The following is a 12,051-nucleotide window of genomic DNA, read 5'->3' as shown; positions in this document are numbered from 1 at the left end:
CCGATTATTACTAACGTATCTCGTATTATTTTTAACAGCCTTTGTTATATTTTGTTGAACCTTTGTTCAGACCGTCTGCGAAATAGAACAAAACGTGAATTCTTTACCTGACGGATAGCTTCCTCTTCGTAACGTTCTTTCGTGCTGTTCGAACACCCTTAACTTTCTCTACTTTTCAAATGATCGACCTTTCAACGAGTGTAAATAAACCGGCAAGCATTAATGTCTGATTGAGGGTCATAGGCCAGTCATTAAAGACAATCAATTCACTTTAATTACAAAAGTTTTCAAATTTTGATGGAATATTGGGTGAGTTGAAATAACAATAAATCTCATTTTGCAACCATCCCCGAGATCCGGAACATGCTAAACATTGCAAAAAACGTTAATTTATTATAACTTTGCGAAAAAAATTACAAAAGTCCTGCAAACTTAAAGCAATGTCTATTGTAATATTTTCCGCAATGTATTAGATTTGCAACCTATTTCGAGGCGCGCAACATTGAAATTTTTTATAAAATAACGTTTTTATTTGTAACTTGGAGGAAAAAATTGCAAAAGTGCTGCAAACCGATAGAATAACTTTTACAACTGCCCCGAACAGCTGTACCAATTTGCAACCTTCTATGTTACACGCAACATATTTTTTTTTAAATCAATGATGGAACAATTGTTTATTTAGTCGTAATTTTGCCAAAAAAATTGCAAAAGTTTTGCAAATTGGTTGCAAACGTTGAGATTATTTTTCGTCACAAGCTGTTAAGTTTGCAACCTCGGACAAGGTCCGCAACAGTGAAAAATTAGCAACAATTATTATTTTGAACTTTTTACAAGCGTGAAAAAATTGCAAAAGTTTTGCAAATTTTACGGAGTGCTTCAAATGTCTTCCCTTATCCAAATATAAATTTGCAACCCTCTACTAGTTACGCAAATTATTGCAACTTATTAATGACTAATTTTGTGTTACAAAATTAATACAAAAGTGTTGCAAATCCAGGGAAACAAATTAAAAATACATTTACACATAATGTCGAATTTGCAACCTCCTACTTGTCACGCAAAATATTCAAATCATACTCAATACTACGAGGCCCCGATGGTTGCTTCGCACCTGTGTATGAGGCTTTAGTTTTCTATGTTGCTGTGATGCGTGACAATAGAAAAGTACAGCGACGACGAAGAATTAGAAACCCGAATGGACCAGTTTCCGAAACATTATTATTATTAATATCATTTGTATGATTTCAGAATTTAAGTTGAAACCAAAGAGCATTTTATACGGAAATTATTTGTTATTTATGTTATTTATGTTAATATATAAGTAAATATTAATATTATTTATTTTTTTAAATAATAAATAAAATTTTATTTTTGTGTTATTTAATAGTATTTTATTTAATAGTATTTAATACGTTTGTTTTAAAATGCATATTTTACTTTTATTTGATTATTAAATATTTAAATACTGTTTATGTAATTTTAAAATGTTATTAATTTTTTATTTTCTATGAAACAAATATTTCAATATTATTTTTGTTTTTATATTAATGCTTATACCATTTTATAACAAAATGTACTTTTATTTTATGAATACTGGTAAGGTTTTTGGCAGTTTTCCTTACCCTTGCAACGAATGTTAATATTCTATAAGATTCTGCCAAATAAAATATTTTACTTTTATTTACAAGTTCTTTTATTTCATAAATTATATCACTTTCCTTCCTGTTTTTTTAACTGATTTTTTATTACTAAAATTTTTTATTATTAAATACAGATTATTGAATTTTTAATATTTATATTTTCGTATACATATATGTATATTAAATATATTAAAATTTTCCACAATTTTTAAACAATTTTGTATGGGCGACTAATGGAACCTCTTTCCAGTACTAATAGGTCCGCGCATGCGCGGAAAAACCGGCCCGTCTAAAGCCCGTATCACACTAGCGGCTCGCGGCCGCGACTGCGATTGCGATTTCGTCCCTTGACCAATGAGAAAGAAGCTGCTGGCAATTCGGGCATTTCTCATTGGTCAAGAGACGAAATCGCAATCGCAGTCGCGGCCGCGAGCCGCTAGTGTGATACGGGCTTAACAACACTGCGGTCGAGGCCGAGGTCGAGGGTCGAGGTCGAGGCGAGGTCTTTTCTCGCCTAACCGTTAAAGAGTGCGGACGTATAGTCGAGTGCGGTCTTAGAATATTCTAGATTGCGCAATATTATATATCGTTTATTCGAGATCGTAAATACGCTCAGGGAAAGGACAGTTTCGCGATTCGCGATTACTATTAAAAGTCTTGACGCAGCGTTCGTTCTACGAGTAATTTAACACGATATTAACGACGTATTTCGAGGTTCGAGTATTGTACCCGGGTAACGCCCGTGAACAGTTTGATTCGTCAATCGCTTACGCATAATTGTATTCGTGTGCAAGAAGTAAATACATATCGTTGTGATTGCGCGACCGGCAACCGCGGCAGGGCGAAGACTCGGCACGTGAAATTGTTCATTTTCATGAAGAGATACGTTGTCAGAGATTTCAAAGATGAACAACCAGAAACTTGACGAGGTCCGTCAGCTTATCCTGGCGTTATTGGTCTCCCGGAAAGGCGCCACAGCTGTACCGCTTCTAGAGAGAGACTATTATAATGAGGAGAAGACCCGTATACCGTATCGTCAATTCGGTTATTCCAATTTAGTGGAATTTCTTCAAAGTTTCCCGGAACATTTCATTGTCGAGCAGTACAACGACGGTCACTACGTACGCGGGATTCCGTCGGAGAGAAGTAGGCAGTGTAGGCACGTCAGCTCGTTGGTGTCACGCCAGAGGATGAGAGATTGTTTTGTTAATTCAAAACGAGATACATCATAATTATTTAAATAATCCTCACCCTGATCCTTGACGAAATCGTTCGTGAACCGAGTGTTAGTGCGCGACCTTGTCCGAGGACATTGGCCATTACTATACGCATGAAGCTGAGCAGCGGACATTTTGTATCTTGGTACGAGACAGGAAGGAAGGAAGATAAGCAGCCTTCGTATACATTGCTGGCTCTCATACGTTCTACGTTCTAACGATAAACGTGGCGACCGTAATTTCAACTCAAAGTGAGTTTATTTCGTTCTCATACCTAAAGTTCGGTCACAAGGTTAGGTTAGGTTAGGAACCTATATCAAACAATGAGATAAAAGATACATTAAATAAATAAAAAAATACATTTTGAAAAATTTTAGTCATTTTTAAAAGCGTAAGCGTAAGTGTAGCGAACGTAAGCAATTTAAATTTTGCAATTTTTTTTCTTTGGTGCACGTGAACGTGTGTATGCCGTATGCTCTTCTACCGTGTGAAACACAGTACCACGTGGTGGAACATGTTATAACGTGTATCGGAAAATGAGATAAAAGATACATTGAGTAAGATAAAAAATACATTTCGGAAAATCTTAAGGCCCGATCTACAATAGCTGTAGTAAGCCTCAAGATGTAAGAAATTGACCAATTACAGGCGAATGTGAGGAGAATAATCGACTGTGATTGGTCAATTTCTTACATCTTGAGGCTTACTACAGCTTACTACAGCTATTGTAGATCGGGCATAACTTTATAGTCATTTAGAAACTAAGCATAAGTCTGGCGAATGTGAGCAATCTAAATTGTGTAATTTTTTTGTTCTTTCTTTTAGATGTAAATATTTGCAACAATTAGATCTTACAGGATGCAACTTTGATGTTAATGATTTCGTAAACTTTCTTGATAATTGCGGCAGACGTTTAATGCATTTAAGATTAAGTGACTCAAACATTTACACGACACATAGCTGCATCGACTTAAATCCTGTCCTACTTAAAATTTCAGAGACATGCAAAAATTTGAAAGGTATATGCATATAGTATATGTATATAATTGTCAAGATTATTGGTAAATTGTATAACAATTTGTAATACAAATTTTTCTTAGAATTGGATCTAAGTTATTCTTACATAATTGAAGACAAAGGATTTTCGTATCTCGAGGGGCTAAATAATTTGGAACATTTAAACGTTGATGGTACTGGTATAAGAACCGAACATCTTTGCAAAATACTGCAAAATAATCAACGGATGCGTCAGTTATCGACAGACTGGATAAACGATGCAGTTCTAATAGAGTTGGAAAATTCGTGTCGTGACTTGGAAGTAATAGATTCATTACTGTGCGCACGTGATCTTACATCTCAGGGTATTAATGCTCTCGCTAACTGTAAGAATTTACAAAAAGTGAAACTTGATCTGTAAGTGTGTGTGCTACATTTTCTTTTAAAACACACATTATTGTATTCTTTATTGAAATTTGTTTGCTTCTTTTGCGAGCATCTTGAAAAAGTTACATAAATTTTCTCTTTGCAATTAAAGTACTGTATTAATTATATAATTTTTGTTACAGATTCGATTATTCAGTTACTGATGATAGCTTATTTAAATTACTTTCCTCTTATCAAAACTTGCAAGAAGTTTATTTGTTCGATGCTGTCCTCACTGATCACCGGTTGGAATTACTAGCGCAGTGCAAAAACTTAAAAAAGTTACATCTTTTTGACGCGGAACTTGATATACCTGATAATTGTTCCGTTATTTTGAAACAATGTTCTAAACTGCAGGAGTTTTATTTCATATTCTGTAATGATCATATAAATCAATTGGTTAATGAATTGGTTAATCAATGGAAGGAAAGATATCCGCACGCGTCCGTCTATATGTTAAGATGATAAATTGAAATAGTTTTTGTTTAATAGTTTAGGACAAATCAATTTGCTTTTTATGTTTATTTCTTATATTTTTTTACTTACACTTTGTAAAAATTATCTGATAAATTAGGTTTAAAATAAGTTAATGTTTAATAAAAACGAAATATTCACATTTATTTATAGAAGAAGCATGCTTCGCGAATCCTGGTCGATCTGGCACTCACGATATCTCCTGAAGGCATTTCCCGGTCAGATAATGATGGAGGTTGTTCAGCCGATCATAAATCTCCTGAATTCGAGGTGTTCCGTGAATGAGAGATGCGAGACTCTAACAGCTTTGTGCAATCTAGCTAGCGTCAACGACAGCATGCGAAAACATGTATTCAAGGAGGCAGGATTTGAGAAAATCGAGGACTATATGCATGACGATAACAAAACATGTTGAAACGGAAGGCCACACAACTCATAAACAATTTGGTATTATGCCGTGAAGTTGCTGTCCAATATTGCGAGCAGATACCTTATCGAGTTGGGTATCTTACATTATTGTTCGAGGACAAGGATGAAGATACTGTTAAGGCAGTGGTTGGAACAGTGGCGATGCTGACGGCGGTCAGCAAAGAGGCTTGCGAAGAAATACTCTATCCGGATTGCTCGCTAGAATTCCTACACAACTTATTCACTAATCCAAACGTTGACTTACAACGTAAGGGTATCGAAATTGCATTAAATATGATGAAAAATACGAAAGACGTCGCTAAAAAACTTATGGAAACAGACATAATAGAACCACTGAGGGCATTGAGCAAGGACGATCTGGACGATACCGTGCTAAACAAAGAGATCGAGGAATTAGCATCCCTTGCTTTAGAAACTGCGGAATGGGACAAAATCCTGGGAAATGTCGAAGGGAACGGTACAAAGCACTGGTAATATAGAACATGTCGATTAAGAGAATTATATGTGAATGTTAATTGAGATCCAAATGTCATCAATAAAATATTTAGTATTGTAATAAATGATAGTACAGTGTACAGCATAATTAATAAATAATAAAACATTGCATTTTTATAAAACACTTGCTTCGGCGCTTTTTGCCCAATAATATTCTTACTTCTTCAAGCACTAAAGTATATTCTTTCTCGACAAGCCCGCATCGTTTCGCTATATCTCTGCGAAAATCTGTTTATGAATTCTTGATTTCAGTTCTTGCAGGTTAAAATTTTTTTCTTCGCTGCTGCCAGGAATCGAAGCTCGAAGAGTGCCGCGGATGTATAGACGGTTTTCATTTCGACGCCTGATTCTTGTAAAGTAGAAATGCCGGTTAATATTAGCGCCGATAAAATTTGTTCATCTTGTGGCAATCGACCTATACATATTTTATAATAATATATTATAATGTTCACATTTATATTTATATATAGGTGTACGAGCTACTCACACTTTTTACGTATTCTACAACGGATTCAATTGCTGAGAGATCCATCCTGGAAGATTTCAGTGTTTCTCATGTACTCACAGATAGTCACAAAAACACGGGCAGTCTCCTGGATACATTTCAAATAATATTCAATTTAGTAAAGAATGATCTTTACTTAAGCGCGTATTTTACGTTATAGGGTACGTAAAGGGACACTTCCTAAACGCAAATAATAAATTTAGTTGCACTATTTTAATCATACTATTTTGTATATAATTACCTTATTATTACCAACCTGCAATTCGTTAAATCAAAGAAAGATTTTTTATAAATTGGTATAAGTTTTCTTAGTGTCCTCTTTAACTGAAATAATTTACTTTCCACGGCAAGTCCTCTACGAGATTAACTTATATAAATATCAACTTTTTCGCCTCTATTATTATCAGTGCCTCAAATTCTCGCCTCACTGCTTCGGATAAGGCTGACCGGAGCTCATTCAGATCTTCGAAATTGATGTTCTACAATCTGGTTTCGAAGTTACGAAACTGAAAGATATACGTTCGTAAGAACGAGTATTCATCAAGTCACAAACTTCTGAAACGTCGATCCTTAATTATACTTCTTGCTCGTCGTCTGAATCAAATGGCTAGTCCTCGCCACTCTCTGGTGTTCCTCTCGTCCAAATTATTTTCTAAAATGTTATCCTCCAGATCCGTCTCCCCGCACAAGTCCGTGCACTCTCCATCATTTTTTGTTTAGCAGCCGGATCGTTCTCCTGAGATTTCAATTTTTTCTCATTGCACTACTTGCAGAATCTCTCTGATCAATCCGTATGACTTGTACATTCGGCTTTGCATGCAAAGCAATAGTTTATGCCACATCGCGGATTTATACAGACGCTCGCACTTGGTGCATCTAATACGAGAAGAAAACGCATGCGATTTAAAAGAACGCGTTTTGAAAGGAATCTCGTACGATTTCTAGAGTAAGTGTCTGAGCAGAATAGCTGACTTATAATTTCAAGACAGTGTTTTATGCTTTAAATCTTTGTTTTTAGCAACGCACAATACTGTCTTGTGTCTCAAGTCTTAAACGAGTGTACAAAGTGTCAACATTGTAAGCCTTGAGACACAAGACAGTATTGTGCGTTGCTAAAAACAAAGATTTAAAGCATAAAACACTGTCTTAAAATTATAACTCAGCTATTCTGCTTAGGCCCTAAGTCACGTGACGTGCAGCGTCGTGTTTCATTAGCTATGCCCGCGACGGTCACGTGGCTACGAGAAGCCAATCAGAAGGAAATTTTATCCCAGCGAGACGGCGCACGGTGCTTCTTTCGGATAATGCTTGCCGGTTTAAATTACTCCTTGAAAGGTCGTAGGATTGTAAACAAGCATAGAGCGAGTATAGGAATGTGGCTCAAGCGACACGAAAGAACAAATGGCTTCTGCACACAGGACGCGAAAACGCTTGCCGCGCGGCAAGAAGCGACGCGGTAGCCAATAAACTTTGGTTCTTACGGAAAAGCAACACGTTGATTGGCTACCGCGTCGCTTCTTGCCGCGCGGCAAGCGTTTCCGCGTCCTGTGTACAGAAGCCAAAAGAGGAAGCTATCCAACAGGTAAAGGATCTACATTCTGTTCTATTTCGCCTACGATCTGCATTAAAGTTTGCCGCGTTCGACGTGATTTAATTCGATATAATAAAGGTATTCGTAACAAACGTGTGAGACTATTATTCTTCGCTCAAAAATATCTCGACAAATCATAGAAACAAGTAGGGCGTAATGTTTCATCTCCGCTCGATCACGCTACTGTATTGACACTCAAGTGAAACGGTTGAATCAAACGAGTCAGTAATTCCATCGTAGAGCTATTAAACAGTACACGATTTTTTCTGAATGAGTTGCAATTAGGACATTAACACATAATCCTACGTTTAGAAACATCTCATGTTGTACGACGAATTGAAAACCCCTTATGGCTTCTGCACACAGGACGCGGAAACGCTTGCCGCGCGGCAAGAGGCGACGCGGTAGCCAATCAACGTGTTGCTTTTCCGTAAGAACCAAAAGTTTATTGGCTACCGCGTCGCTTCTTGCCGCGCGGCAAGCGTTTCCGCGTCTGTGTGCAGAAGCCATTACACAATACACAATGCAAGGCGATAACGACAGGGATAGGGATTATAGGGATAGGGATTATAGGGATAGCGATAGCGATAAAATTTTCAACTTATCGAAAGCCGTGTCTCAATCTGGCTGCGGTCCACTTGACGCTACAAATGCTTTGGAGCGTTCTTCTTCTCCTTCTTTCTTCATTGAAAGAAAAGAGAAGAGGAATGCTTCGAAGCATTTGTAGCGTCAAGCGTAGCAAGTGGACCGCAGCCTGAGTCAGGCTTCTCTCTGACCTAGCCTAGAAATAACCCCGCGCCCCGCGCGACCATCGACATCGACCATCGATTATTCATCGAATAATGCCAGTCATGCACGTATCTAATCGCGCACACATATGTGTACGTGTGGGTCCCATATGATAAGAAACAAACAATCTCTTCTACGTGCGTCACTGAGTAGGTTCACTAACTTCGACTTGCATGTTACGAGACGTGTCAATTGTTGTCGACTGTCATTTCTCTCGTGGCGGTAAAAAAGTATTTATGAACGATGTTACGACGGAGTCGGTATTTGCTGAGGCATTTTCGGCCCTTCGTGAGATTTTATCACGAGGAAGCGTCCGTCATCGGCAGCACGCCGGACACCAGTTCACCGGTTTATCAGGTTAGGAAGTACAGTTGTGCATTTCACTGTTCTTTTTTTTTTGTAACTATACTTGTGCCACTTTGGAGGAAAATATAAACGTCATAATTTATAAAACCTATACACGAAGATCAACCTTTGATATTATGAATAATATTAACTTCTAAACATGTGCTTCTTGCTTTAATTATGTAATATAAACAAATCACGTGTCTATCTATATAGATATATTATAAATATAAATGTACTGAATTTTGTAACATGAATAAATTACGTATCTATCTACAAATATACTGTAAACGTAATTATTTTTTGCAGGAGAATTACGCGCAAATGAAAAATCTTGTTGATCAGTTGAAAGACACTGTGGAGAAGATAGTTGAGGGTGGCGGTCAGAAAGCCAGGGACAGACATGTAAGCAAAGGAAAGCTCTTACCTCGAGAACGCATAAATACTCTTTTAGATAAGAATTCGCCTTTCTTAGAGTTCTCGCAATTGGCGGGTTACGAGATGTATGGTAAGGACGAAGTGCCGGCGGGAGGAATTATTACTGGCATCGGAAGAGTAGAAGGGTATATGACCCATAGATGACAAAATCAACATTTTAGATTCTTTCGACATCAGTATTTCAACCAAATATTTTTTTTCAGCACCGAATGTGTAATACTTGTAAACGATAGTACCGTAAAGGGTGGTTCATATTACCCCATCACGGTCAAGAAGCATTTACGAGCACAAGAAATTGCAGAGGAAAATAGATTAACTTGCATATATCTAGTCGACAGTGGTGGTGCAAATTTAACCAAACAGGCTGATGTTTTTGCCGATAAAATGCACTTTGGCAGATCTTTCTATAATCAAGCAAACATGAGCGCCAAAGGGATAGCCCAAATCGCAGTGGTTATGGGAAGTTGCACAGCAGGTTTGTCATTATTTTCCATTATCGATATTCAGTTCAACATTTATTTATTTTTTGTTTTATGTACTGATTTATCACTTGTATTCATGTTGTAGGTGGTGCATACGTTCCTGCTATGGCGGACGAGAGTATTATAGTTGGCAATCAAGGTACAATATTTCTGGCTGGCCCACCACTGGTAAAGGCTTCAACGGGTGAAGAGGTTTCAGCAGAAGACTTAGGAGGAGCCGCGCTTCATTGTCGGTAATGATTTTAAACGCTACACTGATCGTAAATGTTCACAATCAGTTATAATTAAAATTGTAGGCAATCTGGCGTAACCGATCACTACGCGATAGACGACACGCATGCTTTGTATCTTGCACGTCGAGTTGTGAAAGATTTAAATCTGCAACAGTCTATGGATGTAAAAATCAGTAAAAACATTGAGCTGCCTGTCCACGGCATCGATGACATCTATGGCATCGTCGGAGCGAATCTGAAACGTCCGTACGATGTGAAGGAAGTCATCGCGAGGATCGTGGACGGGTCAAAATTTCACGAATTTAAAGCGCAATACGGCGAAACCTTGGTCACTGGATTCGCCAAAATTTACGGCTATCCTGTTGGCATAGTTGCGAACAACGGTGTATTGTTTTCGGAAAGTGCTCTAAAGGGAACTCACTTTGTACAGCTTTGCGCTCAAAGAAAAATCCCTCTTATCTTTCTGCAAAATATTACAGGTACAATTATATAAACACCGTTAAGGTAGTTCGATGATGAAACAACTTTTGCCAAAAGTGATAGGTTTTATTTTTTATATCGAAAGAAGGAACTCTCCTGAATCGATTAAGCCTAGAAAAAAGATAATTTACCGTCCCGTTCTCAAGATATTAAATTTCAAAATTAAGTGGTTTTAATGATTTTAACATTGGTCTAATAGGAAAAGAGGTATAGTTTCCTATGAATAACACGAGTTTGCGAAAAATCTTTTGCCAAAAATGTCCGAACAATATATATCGATGGAAAGAGGACACTGTGAGAAAGCCTATAATTGAAGGTGAACACCATCCACCGTACAGTTTTTTTTAAATTAATAATTAAAGTTGAAAACTAGTCAAGCGACGCGTTAACACACACTTTATTTTAATCTATTTCAGGCAAAATATTATTCTACAACGTAAAAATTACTTACTAATGGTCTTTTTACGTCGTTACGAAGCTTTGCGATGCGTTATTCTATTTTTTTATTATCATATAAATAAAAAAAATTATAAACATTGTTTTGACTTCGGCCATTCATCATCGAACTACCTTAATGTATTAAAATTCGTATTACGCAATTGTATAATTAAACAAGTTCATCAATATAGGATTTATGGTGGGTAGAGACGCAGAATTAGGTGGTATCGCCAAAAATGGCGCTAAAATGGTAACAGCGGTAGCATGCGCGCAGGTGCCGAAAATCACAGTGATAATCGGGGGTTCCTACGGAGCTGGGAATTTCGGTATCTCTTTTTAGCTATTTTAATATTTTCTTTCTGAAAAGAGAAAAAGATAATTTAAGATAATACGAATATCTGAATAGGAATGTGTGGTCGATCTTACTCCCCGCGTTTCCTTTACTCCTGGCCAAACGCTAGAATATCTGTAATGGGAGGAGAGCAAGCAGCGAGCGTATTAGCGCAAATCACGAGGGAGCAACGTGCGAGAGAAGGCAAACAGGTATGATTTAATTTTTGTTTCTTCAACATGCAGATATAAATACATATTTCGATTTTGCAGTGGACTCAAGAAGAAGAAGAGAATCTCAAAAATCCAATTATAAAACAGATCGAGAAAGAAGGCAATCCATATTACTCCAGTGCTAGGTAAATTATTGTCGTTGCATAAAAAAAAATTTTTTTTTTTTAACGAATATCCTGATATTTTTTAGAGTTTGGGATGATGGTGTGATTGATCCGGTGGACACGCGAGTCGTACTCGGCTTGAGTTTGTCAGCGAGTCTGAACGCGCCTATATCTGACACTAAATTCGGTATTTTCCGAATGTAACACAAGTACCAAAACGAGTGAAAGTATATCTTGAAAGTACCCCACGTTATTGTTAAGCTTTATGTTTTTTTTTATATCTGATATATATACATACATATGTATACATGCGACAAAAATTATATTTTGTAAAGGAAATATTTTTCTATTATACATTCTAAATATATGTTTTGTTATATTTTACGCTGTTGATGATTTATATTT

General features: G+C 36.9%; 2 protein-coding genes and 1 long non-coding RNA gene across 7 annotated transcripts; 2 read left to right on the top strand and 1 right to left on the bottom strand.

Annotated features, from left to right (window-relative positions):
• Positions 1-2,139: 2,139 nt before the first annotated feature.
• On the top strand, positions 2,140-5,801 carry LOC139767672 (uncharacterized). 4 transcript variants are annotated; one of them, XM_071697206.1, is made up of 6 exons: positions 2,140-3,108; positions 3,356-3,414; positions 3,683-3,876; positions 3,958-4,270; positions 4,423-4,734; positions 4,907-5,801. In XM_071697206.1, exons 3-6 carry the CDS (start codon positions 3,774-3,776, stop codon positions 5,166-5,168), a joined length of 990 nt encoding a protein of 329 aa, XP_071553307.1. In that variant the 5' UTR covers positions 2,140-3,108; positions 3,356-3,414; positions 3,683-3,773; the 3' UTR covers positions 5,169-5,801. The 4 variants fall into 4 exon arrangements, with proteins under 4 accessions (XP_071553307.1, XP_071553309.1, XP_071553308.1 ...); XM_071697208.1 differs by lacking the exon at positions 3,356-3,414 and having other exon boundaries at positions 4,423-4,524; XM_071697207.1 differs by lacking the exon at positions 3,356-3,414 and having other exon boundaries at positions 4,423-4,560.
• On the bottom strand, positions 5,712-7,832 carry LOC139767673 (uncharacterized). The gene is made up of 3 exons (XR_011717191.1): positions 6,424-7,832; positions 6,165-6,270; positions 5,712-6,092 (listed from the first exon to the last, which is right to left on the bottom strand). It is a non-coding gene; the product is annotated as an uncharacterized lncRNA (long non-coding RNA).
• Positions 7,833-8,370: 538 nt separating this feature from the next.
• On the top strand, positions 8,371-12,030 carry Mccc2 (methylcrotonyl-CoA carboxylase subunit 2). Of its 2 annotated transcripts, none has more exons than XM_071697197.1 (9): positions 8,371-8,919; positions 9,217-9,470; positions 9,549-9,820; positions 9,913-10,060; positions 10,124-10,539; positions 11,170-11,304; positions 11,385-11,521; positions 11,582-11,667; positions 11,733-12,030. In XM_071697197.1, the coding sequence occupies exons 1-9, from the start codon at positions 8,806-8,808 to the stop codon at positions 11,848-11,850; spliced, it is 1,680 nt and encodes a 559-aa protein (XP_071553298.1). In that variant the 5' UTR covers positions 8,371-8,805; the 3' UTR covers positions 11,851-12,030. The 2 variants fall into 2 exon arrangements, with proteins under 2 accessions (XP_071553298.1, XP_071553299.1); XM_071697198.1 differs by lacking the exon at positions 8,371-8,919 and having other exon boundaries at positions 9,217-9,312; positions 9,383-9,470.
• Positions 12,031-12,051: the final 21 nt, after the last annotated feature.

Source organism: Temnothorax nylanderi, unplaced genomic scaffold (assembly GCF_030848795.1).
Source record: "Temnothorax nylanderi isolate EJ_2023f unplaced genomic scaffold, tnyl_v1.0 TNYL_tig0011_pilon, whole genome shotgun sequence".
Lineage (NCBI taxonomy): Eukaryota > Metazoa > Arthropoda > Insecta > Hymenoptera > Formicidae > Temnothorax > Temnothorax nylanderi.
This window is presented reverse-complemented; position numbering and strand designations above follow the sequence as displayed.

Excerpts from the sequence above, each read along its gene's own strand:
- LOC139767672 (XM_071697205.1), top strand. The coding sequence starts at position 3,774 with ATGCATTTAAGATTAAGTGACTCAAACATTTACACGACACATAGCTGC. Across the intron at positions 3,877-3,957 it reads GACATGCAAAAATTTGAAAG|AATTGGATCTAAGTTATTCT; the intron begins GTATATGCATAT and ends AATTTTTCTTAG. Across the intron at positions 4,735-4,906 it reads CCGCACGCGTCCGTCTATAT|AAGAAGCATGCTTCGCGAAT; the intron begins GTTAAGATGATA and ends ATTTATTTATAG.
- Mccc2 (XM_071697197.1), top strand. The coding sequence starts at position 8,806 with ATGTTACGACGGAGTCGGTATTTGCTGAGGCATTTTCGGCCCTTCGTG. Across the intron at positions 8,920-9,216 it reads CCAGTTCACCGGTTTATCAG|GAGAATTACGCGCAAATGAA; the intron begins GTTAGGAAGTAC and ends TATTTTTTGCAG. Across the intron at positions 9,471-9,548 it reads GGCATCGGAAGAGTAGAAGG|CACCGAATGTGTAATACTTG; the intron begins GTATATGACCCA and ends ATTTTTTTTCAG.